This window comes from Camellia sinensis, chromosome 11 (genome assembly GCF_055761805.1).
Source record: "Camellia sinensis isolate YWXY chromosome 11, ASM5576180v1, whole genome shotgun sequence".
Classification (NCBI taxonomy): Eukaryota; Viridiplantae; Streptophyta; class Magnoliopsida; order Ericales; family Theaceae; genus Camellia; species Camellia sinensis.
Genome location: NC_138971.1, coordinates 51,843,497 through 51,853,087, shown reverse-complemented (window position 1 = coordinate 51,853,087; position 9,591 = coordinate 51,843,497). Strand labels below are relative to the sequence as shown.

The following is a 9,591-nucleotide window of genomic DNA, read 5'->3' as shown; positions in this document are numbered from 1 at the left end:
ACCGAAGTAACTATCTCTTCTTGAGCCGGAGTAATCTCACCTCCTTGGGCCGGAGTGAGTTAACATCTCCTCAGAACCGGAATCAATCTATCGTTCTTGACCGGAGTAACTCTAACAGCTTGAGCCGGAGTGCCTTTAATCTCTCCTGGGCCGGAATACCCTTTACGGCCTTTTTTACTCAGTCCTTCGCGTTTTGGGCCTCAAAGCCCAACTCGCAGCTCGGCCCAATTTTTTCCAAAAATTACCCTCTCACACATATAAGATATTTAATAATTCATTTAGTAAAAAAATTTAATATCTCTAATCTTCCTCTTTTTCTTTGGATTCTAAACGTAACGCTATTAATGGGTAAAATCAGTATTTTAAAAAGCGTGCTTAGGAGTTTACTTTAATTTACTCTAAATATGATTATTTGATTAATTTATTATATAAACATTAAAAGATTAGTAGGCAAACAAACGTCATGGTAAGCCTATTGAAGCCCACTGACACAACCAATTGGAGAGGAGGATAGAAAGTCGTGCGTTTAGACATTTCGTTGAATATACGTGTGGCCTTCATGGAGTTTGATGCAGGTGCGATGTTCCAACACCAAAGTGCAAAAGTACTTTCGAACACATCAACAACATAAACCCTTTCTCGAGTTAGAGATTCGAGTACTGAGGAGGAGTGAAGATCATCATCGTCTCGGTTCTTCTTTAACAACGTTTCTCGTACAAAAAAGTCTTAATTTTCATTGAAGAACTGCCAAAGAAAATGTCTAATGACTGCTTTCAAGGTCTCTCTCTACCTCTATATCTATGCTTGCTTGTGTATGTGTATTCACTAAACCCTAAATTTCATGTAAATTAGGTTGAGATTTGATTTTATATTCGTATTTTTATTTATTTATTTATTTATTTATTTATTTATTTTTGTTTTGTTGTTCGTTATGCGTAATGCAAATAAACTCTAAATTTCATGTAGCGATGAATTAGGTTGAGATTTGATTTCAAAAAATTAGGTTGAAATTATTTTTGAATGTTGAGTTTATTGTGGTATTCTTATGATGAGTTTGAATTATGTAACCAGAATTGTTAATTGAAAATGTGCGTTTTTCTTTTATTTTCTGACCCGATTTTTTGATTTCCTCAATTTCTCAATTCATAGTAGTTGCTAGTATTGGCAATCTAGATGGTTGTGAAAACATTGATAAAGTTATAGAAGGGATGAAAAATGAAGGATAAAACAGTACTTTATGGGCATATTTGATTGACAGGAGCAGAGCATGGATTGGAATTATTAATCTGGGGTTCAATAATCCTGTGTTTGTTTTGAAATTTTGTTTTAGGACTATTAATCCAATGAATAATTAATCCAATAAATTTGTAGGATTATTAGTAAGTGGTACTTACGTGTAGGTCCTAATAAGTAGACTTATTGTTTTATAGGTCCTATGGAAAAAATTTGTCATAAAAAAAAGTTACTAATTGTGAGTTTTAACGACAATTTATAAAAATCATGACAAAAAAAATCATTAATTGTCAATTTTTAACGATGAATGTAAAAAATTGTCACAAAAAATTATTTTTAGCGACAATTTTACAAAGACTTATTTTCAATAGGACTTAATGGGAATTAAGTCTACCTATTAGGACCTATTGGTAGTTTACCATTGACTAAAAATTAAAACACTTGCTATTTTTATATAATTTTATATTTTAGAAGGCTAAAAATAATTTTTAAAAATTTAAAAATATTTTTTGATATTTATTTTATCAAATTTGTTTATATTTAAAAAGAAAATTTTAAAAAAAAACCAAACACGACCTCTGTATTTTGTATTTTTATTTTGCTTTTATTTATTTATTTATAATTTTTTTTGAAAACCACGTTTATGAAGAAATTTTGATAAAGTAAGATTGTGAAGAAATATTGATGGAGGGTAGGTAAGATTGGAAAAGAAGATAAATATAGTTGTAATCCTATATTCATATGTTTTCTTATCCAATGCAAATCAAACAATGGATAAGGAGTTAATTTATCCTACTAATCCAACTAGATAGTGAATACCATACTAATTTGATGAGATTATTAATAGCTTTACTATTAGTCTTATGAATCAAACATGGCCTATAAGACTTGACTGCATCGTTTTGCACCTGGTTGGTTTAGGGCACACTCGAATGCATTAGCTATGGACAGTTGCTCCAACTTCATCAAAGCATGAAACATGGGGTAAAATCTTTTGACAGGTCGTTTTAGGAGAGTTTAAGCTGAGTATCCGTACTGAGGGAATGCAACCCAGCCCTATGGTGCTCCCTATGGGACGAAACAAGGAATAACATATTAATCGAAACTAAAAATCTTGAACAATGATAGATGTCAATAGCAAATATTATAAAAAAATATTGATGTCAATTTTGAACAGTGAAGATATCAATTGCAAATCATGGAGATATGCTACAAAGAAAAATGTGTTTTTGCTTTATCAGAGTCAACATACTGCAAAGTGAAACCTGTTTTTGACAAACCCATGATCTTTAATGTATGAAAAGTATGCATAGTGCCCATTTTAAGAAAGATTAATTATGTTAGGGGATGACTTGAATATGTAACCAGGTATGAAAAATATCCAGTTATGTGGTGGTCAACTGGGTTGGAGATAACTTCACTCTGTGTAAAGAGGGCTAAGGGTTTTAGGGAAGCAGCCATTGTCCCATCATCTTCTTATTCTTCATCAGCAAAATCTTCTCAGTCTTTCGCATGTTAACATCGGTTATAAGTTGAACCATGTAGATTTATGTGCGCTTTGTGTCTTTGTTATAATTTTTTATGTATTTCATATTTGATCTCAAATTTGAGGATTTGACACAACAAACTAAGTACAAAATTGGATAAGGGCTTAAACACTAGAATTATTACCAAATGGTAAAGACGTCCACTTGCATCTTTTCCTTAGAATATGTTGATTGGCAGTACTTGTTAATAAATATATCTATCAATATAGTTCATCTTCCACGCTTCTTCTGTTTCTTTTAAGGTGGAACTACTTCTAAAGTTCTAATGTTTCATCTTGTCCTATTGCCATATTGCAGGTGTTTCAAATTGTTATGTTTTCAAGAGTCGGTTGCAAGAGTATGCTCAGAAAGTTGGACTTTCTACACCTGTATACGAGACTATTAAGGAAGGACCTTCCCATGAGCCTTCCTTTAAGTCAACGGTAATAGTGAATGATGTTAGATATGATTCTCTGCCTGGATTTTTCAATCGTAAAGCTGCAGAACAGTCAGCGGCTGAGGTTGCTCTGCTGGGACTAGCTGACGCTGGGAAAATAAATGAATGCATTTCTCAGCCAGTGGTAAATTTATTTTATCTTTTAGGTTTTAATTTTTTTTTCTTTTTTCTAATACTATATTTTGTTATAAAAACAAATGAACTCCCCCAAAGCCCAACAACAGAAAATAAAAGCCCATGAAAGATTTTATATTTTTTAACTTTTGTATCTCGAGTTGAAACTATTCAGTATGTATGACAAAGGGTAGATCATACTTGACCAAAGGTCGAAGCGTCAATAGGGGGTGGATTTACATGTCACGGATGCCGAGGACAAAAAGGGGATGTCCGAGTGAGATACACATTAACCATGAGAGAGAGAGAGAGAGAGAGAGAGAGAGAGAGAGAGAGAGCACGTAGTACCAAGGATGCAATATGGAGCTTGAGCTTGATCTCTCCTGGATTCTGTGCTAGAAAGTTCTAGTGATGTAAGGGTACTACCTCCTATTTGTAGGACATTACATAACTCATAATATATTCTCTGTATATTCCTAAATTTCGTTAGGTTATGCCTACTCGTGACAGAGCTTATCAATGTGTTAGGATTTACCCAAGGTTCTGAAAAGCGGTTGCGGTCGCTGTAACGGTGGCGGTGACACGGTTGCGGTTGCGGGGTGTAAAGGCCGTAGTGTAACGGTTGCGGTAAACGGAACCGTGAATTTTTTTATTTTTCGCACAATTTGAAAAAAACTTACTGATATGCATATTTTTTTTCCATGATCATATTTATTGGGTTAAAAATAAATATTGATCAATTTTTGTAAATTTTTAAGTATGATCCAATATATTTCATATTTTTAAATCACTATAAATTGAGTTTTTTACATTTTATTTTAATAATTAAAGACTTTATATTAATAAAAAAATCGATCAATCACTAACTATTTTATATAAGATAAACAATGACAAAAGTAAGAGAATAAATAAGAGCCTAAATATATATATATATATATATATATACATATTTTAACCAAGCCAAATAGATAATGACCACACTTATTATTATTATTATTTTCAAACAATATATAGATAGACACACACAAATAAAATGGTTTAGTGATAGCAGTTAAATAGAATAGCATAGGTCTTACAGCTTCAAAACAAATCAATAACATATTTTTCATCTTCCCTCTTCTCTCTCTCTATCTCTTGCTCCTCCATTTTCTCTCTTTATCTTCCCTCTTCTTTCTATCCCTCTTCTCCCATTTTCAGTTTTTTTTTTTTTTGTGTTTTTTTCGAAAGAAACAGTTTGGAACCGTTACGTAACGGTGCGTAATAGGCCGTTACGGCTGTTACGACACCGTTACAACCGCTACGGTAGCCGCTACGGCCGACACACTTGTGAATCTCAATCACATTACAAAAGCGGCCGTAACGGGTGGCGGTAACCGCCAAAACCGTTACGTAACGGTTGCAGCCGCTTTTTAAAACTTTGGATTTACCGAATAATTATTGGGTGTTCCAAGAACACAGCCATATGTAGGAATGGCAACGGGACGGGACGGGACGGGACGGGGCGGGGCGGGGCCGGGGACTACCCCCCGTCCTCGATCCCCGAAGATTACAAAATCCCCGCCCCCGCCCCCGATCCCCGGCGGGGGAGCCCATCACCCTCCCGTCCCTGTCCCCTAACGGGGATCGGGTTTCCCCGACCCCGAAATATCCCCGAGCTTTTGTTTTGTTTTTTTTTTTTCGAATTTTGTTCAACAAATCACTGACTAATCAATATATATCACAAATCAACAAACCAATTTTGTTCAATACATAACAGATCTAACAGATCAATATATATCAGATCCAATTAACACAGATTAAATATAATTAACACATTAAAAAAAAATTAATCTGAACAATACATATCAATATACAACAGATCTAACAGATCAATTTTGTTCAATATATAACAGATCAATATATAATTAACACAAATTAAAAAAATTATGCTGAACAACACAGATCTGAGTACAGATCAACAACAACAACATCAGATCAGAGAGAGAGAGAAGACAGATCTAACAGATCTGAAGACAGATCTGGCACACCTTTATCGACGCCAATGACCAGGCTCTATGGCGAGATCGACGGTGACGGTGGCTGTGGCAGTGGGTTTGGTGGTGGTGAGAGACGGACCTTCTGCTCAAGAATAGAGAGAGACGAAGTGGAGAGAAAGAAAAAGAAATCGAAACGAGGAGAAGAGAGAGAGAGAGGGGGGTCGAGGCCAGCGGTGGTGGTGGTGATGTCGTCGTGACGTTGACTGTGAGAGAGCTGTGAGAGAGAGAGAAGAACGAGAGAGTTGAGAGAGAGAGTGAGAGTTGAGAACGAAAGAGTGAAGAGAGTGAGAGAGTTGAGAGAGAAGATAAGAGTGAAAGAGTGAGAGAGTAGAGTCAGTGAGAGAGTTGAGAGAGAGAAGATAAGATGAAAACAGATATTTATATAATACAACTAAAGAGGTGTAGAGGCAGGGATGCATCGGGGAAATTTCGGGGTGAGGCCGGGGCCGGGGCTGAGGAACCTATCCCCGTCCCCGGCTCGAAAATTATTAGGGATGTATTTTTCAATACCAGCCCGGCCTTATGGGGAATAATTTTCGGGAAAAACCCTATTTATCGGGACGGGGCAGTTCGGGTCCCTGTCGGGCCGGGTTGATATTGCCATCCTTAGCCATATGGTGCTCCAAGGGTGTTGTGATTGGTGGAGAAGGTAGGGCCTACAAGTTTGTGTTGAGTGATTGGAAAACGTGAGGAGGCATGGTGTATGATGCTTTGTGAAGGAGCACGGCCACGTGGTGCTCCGGAAGCACCTAATAATTTTCTGGATTTACCTCAATCTCTGAGCATTTGTACAAAGTCCAATGGGGCGCTATCTATCTTTCTTAGTACGGCTAGGTTAAGGCGGTGACACCTGTGGGGGTGCCGTGTTGAGCAATGCCTCTATCTCTAGCCACCAAGCCACATGATTCCAGAGTAATGCACCGGTTTGTTGAAGACCTTGTCTACTACAGTCTTACCTTGTTGGCTTAGGTATCGGAAGAATGGCGTAGTGTATCTACCATGAAGGTGAAGATCACATGGTACAGCCACCATCGTGACTAAGGACAAGTAAATCACTAGAATCACCCTATCTGACCACCGCACTATCTCATGCCTGCGCGGCATGAACTTCTTTATTTGGGACATAGGTGCAGTTTATCAAGTCTTTTGGAGTCCGTCACCCAGGTATGTGTAGTTCTAAGAGATTGACAAATGTGAGCCCATCTGTAAGTCCTCAATCCAACGTGTAAAGTATATATCACCGGCCACATTTGCAATTCACATGAAGATATAATAGATATCCACAACAAACTTTTAGTGACAATGTGCTTTTTAAAAGTTGAGAAGGCCTTGTGTTTCCTTCATATCTGTACTCTTTGAGGGTGAAGAAACTACAAAATTGCTGTATTACACTGATTTGAAGTGTTGTGGAATGCAAAACACTATAGTTAATAAGCATGAAGGCCCTAAATTGATAAGCATACTTGATAAGCCCTAAACTATGCTTGATAAGCGTGAAGGCCTTCTAGACAATACTTGTAATTTACTTGAATACGTGAACCTTTAATTTTAGAAGCCTTGATTAGTTGTGCAAAGTGCCCTAGTTGCATGTTGCGAGGCTGTGTTACAATTTGTTTAAAAATTGGATTGCAAACTTGTGTGCGAACTTGTAAGTTGTATACCTGAAGTGAAGGAGAAGTGCTTCACTTTTTGGTTTTGTTGTTTTTAATCCCTGCTGGGCTTGCTGATTTCATTACAGTTTCATAACTACACATGCCTGTTTATTCTCATGACATTATGGAGTTCTTACCATCATACATGTGCCAATACACCTGGCATATGTTCTTTTATTGTTTTTGTACTATTTAACACACCAGGAAGTTGCTGATTTTTTGTATTATAATTGAATATTGCTATTAGTACTGTATTTTGTCATTGACAGTTTATTTGCTTGCATTTCTGCTTCTTTGTTGGTGTCATGGGCAAGATAGATGGGTGTTTCTATCATTATATCTGACCTCATTTCTTTTTGTGTGTGTGTTTCAGCATGCAACGGGCTTGTGCAAAAATTTACTTCAGGAATATGCACAGAAGATGAATTATGCAATTCCGTCATACGAATGCCGGAAGGATGAAAGACAAGGCAGGGTGCCTCATTTTTCTTGCACGGTTGAGATCGGAGGAATCAAGTATATTGGAGCCGCAGCAAAAACGAAAAAAGAAGCAGAGATCAAAGCTGCCAGAACCGCTCTATTAGCTATCCAAACAAGTGGTTCTGAGTCTAATGAGAAAGCCACAGGCAACTCTATGTACACCGTTATTCCAAGCAAAAAGAAGGCAACAGATTCGGGTATTGGTACCCAGGAGACCGCAACAGCTCTGAAACCCAAGAAAAGTCCTTTCAAAAAGAAATCACAAAGAAAGAGACATGTCGGAGACAAGGGCAACCACATCAAAGTTGAGAACACTGGTAATTTGGAGGTTCTTATTGATGATCGTGAAGGACAACAGTTGGATCATGCCAATGCAGATTCTGGACTTTTAACTTTGGAAACAAAAAGGAATTTCCAGGGTCAGAGACTGAGTTCTAATGGAAACGGAGGACACAAATCTGCTGTTGAAAGTGCTTTGGTTCTGTATCGTAATCCTCTGGATCTTTGTCAGAGTGTGACGGGAACTCCAACTGGTTTGATTTCTCGGGACAGTGAGGCGAACCCGATTCCTGGAATCGGGCAGGTGGCTTCCATGGTTAATAATTCACCCATGTGTCAGGCAGAATTGCCATGGATCATAGATTGCTTGAACCAGACTGCATGTGGAGGCAGTTCCAGGTCAAAGCAAGTGTAGGTCCCTGTTAGTAGCGGCTTAGATGGTGATTTGTTTCAATGGTATTGGTTTTGCAGGTTTGGAGATTTGAGATAATTTTAAAAAGAAAAGGGAAAAAAAAAAAAAAAGAGGAAAAAAAAAAAAAGAAATTTGGGGATTTTGGAGTGAACTTTCAATTAGGATGCGGAGAGGTCATTCATTGAAAGTTTTCGTCTGCTTGATATCTTCTTGTGCTTTGTCAATATTGGTTAAAGTCGGGGAAAAGGATATACATAAACTATATTGTTATTGTAGGTTCATCATATGCTTGAATTCAAACTCAATTATTATTAATAACTATTATTAACAACTCTCATTTGGTAGCAGGTCAATGTATTTTTATTTTTATTTCTTTCCAGATTCTGTTTTGGGAACTCCCTGAGATAGTTTTTACATTGTGGGTTCATCAAATGCTTGAATTCGAACTTGATTGTTATTGACAACTCTCATTTGATAGTAGGTCAATGTATTTTTATTTTTATTTTTATTTTTTCCAGATTCTATTTTCGGAACTTCCTGGGATAATTTTTACCTTTCTATTTTGCTCTTGAACTGCATTTTTCGTGTGAGAATGTCTGAGGGGTGATAAACGAGTTGACCAGTTAATTGTGTAAGTTTGGTTCATTAAACTTTTAAACTGATCATAAACGAGTTTTTGTCAAATCGTACTCAAGTAGTTTGGTATTTTTATGTAGTTTTAGGCTAATCAAATTGAACTAAACGAGCAATTGATTGTTGAAGTTTGATTTGAAAAATTTAACGAAGTCTAAAATGTGTTTAAATTGGATTTGTTTACTTAATGAAATGAGCTTGAATGAGTTTTTAACGGGTTGAGTTAGAATTATTTGGTTAATTTATCACCTCTATTGATGATGTGTTGTTTTCTTCATTTTGTAAGTGGCTATTTCTCTATTTTGTTAAGTTTTTAAATTTTGTTTTTTAAAAAATTATGAAATAATTTGACAAATAAAAATATATTTTTAAAATATTATTTTTGCCCCCCAATATGTACATATATATATATATATGAAAATATTGTACTTAATTTTTTTTGGTAGACTAGTTTTTAAAAATTATAAAAAAGAAAAAGAAAAAAGAAAGTAGACTAAATTATAAATACATCTTGAAATTTGTTTAAAATACGGATTATCTCATGTAGTTATGGAAATTGTATTCCCTCTCTTCAAGTTTATAATTATATAACAAATAATCTATTTTATTAATAAATTATCAAGTCAATTAATTATTTTTAATGATATTAAAAATATATTTCAATTAACAATTTAAGTAATTTTATTATTGTATAAGACAATAGTTAAGAATTTGATTTTTTTATTATTAATTTTGTTAAATAAAAAATTATAATAAGGGGTATTTGTAA

At 35.5% G+C, this 9,591-nt stretch overlaps 1 protein-coding gene across 1 annotated transcript; it reads left to right on the top strand.

Moving 5' to 3' along the window:
• The first annotated feature begins 452 nt into the window (after window positions 1–452).
• LOC114267744 (double-stranded RNA-binding protein 1) lies at window positions 453–8,706 on the top strand. The gene is made up of 3 exons (XM_082893894.1): window positions 453–778; window positions 3,078–3,340; window positions 7,392–8,706. Exons 1-3 carry the CDS (start codon window positions 757–759, stop codon window positions 8,190–8,192), a joined length of 1,086 nt encoding a protein of 361 aa, XP_082750020.1. The 5' UTR covers window positions 453–756; the 3' UTR covers window positions 8,193–8,706.
• Window positions 8,707–9,591: the final 885 nt, after the last annotated feature.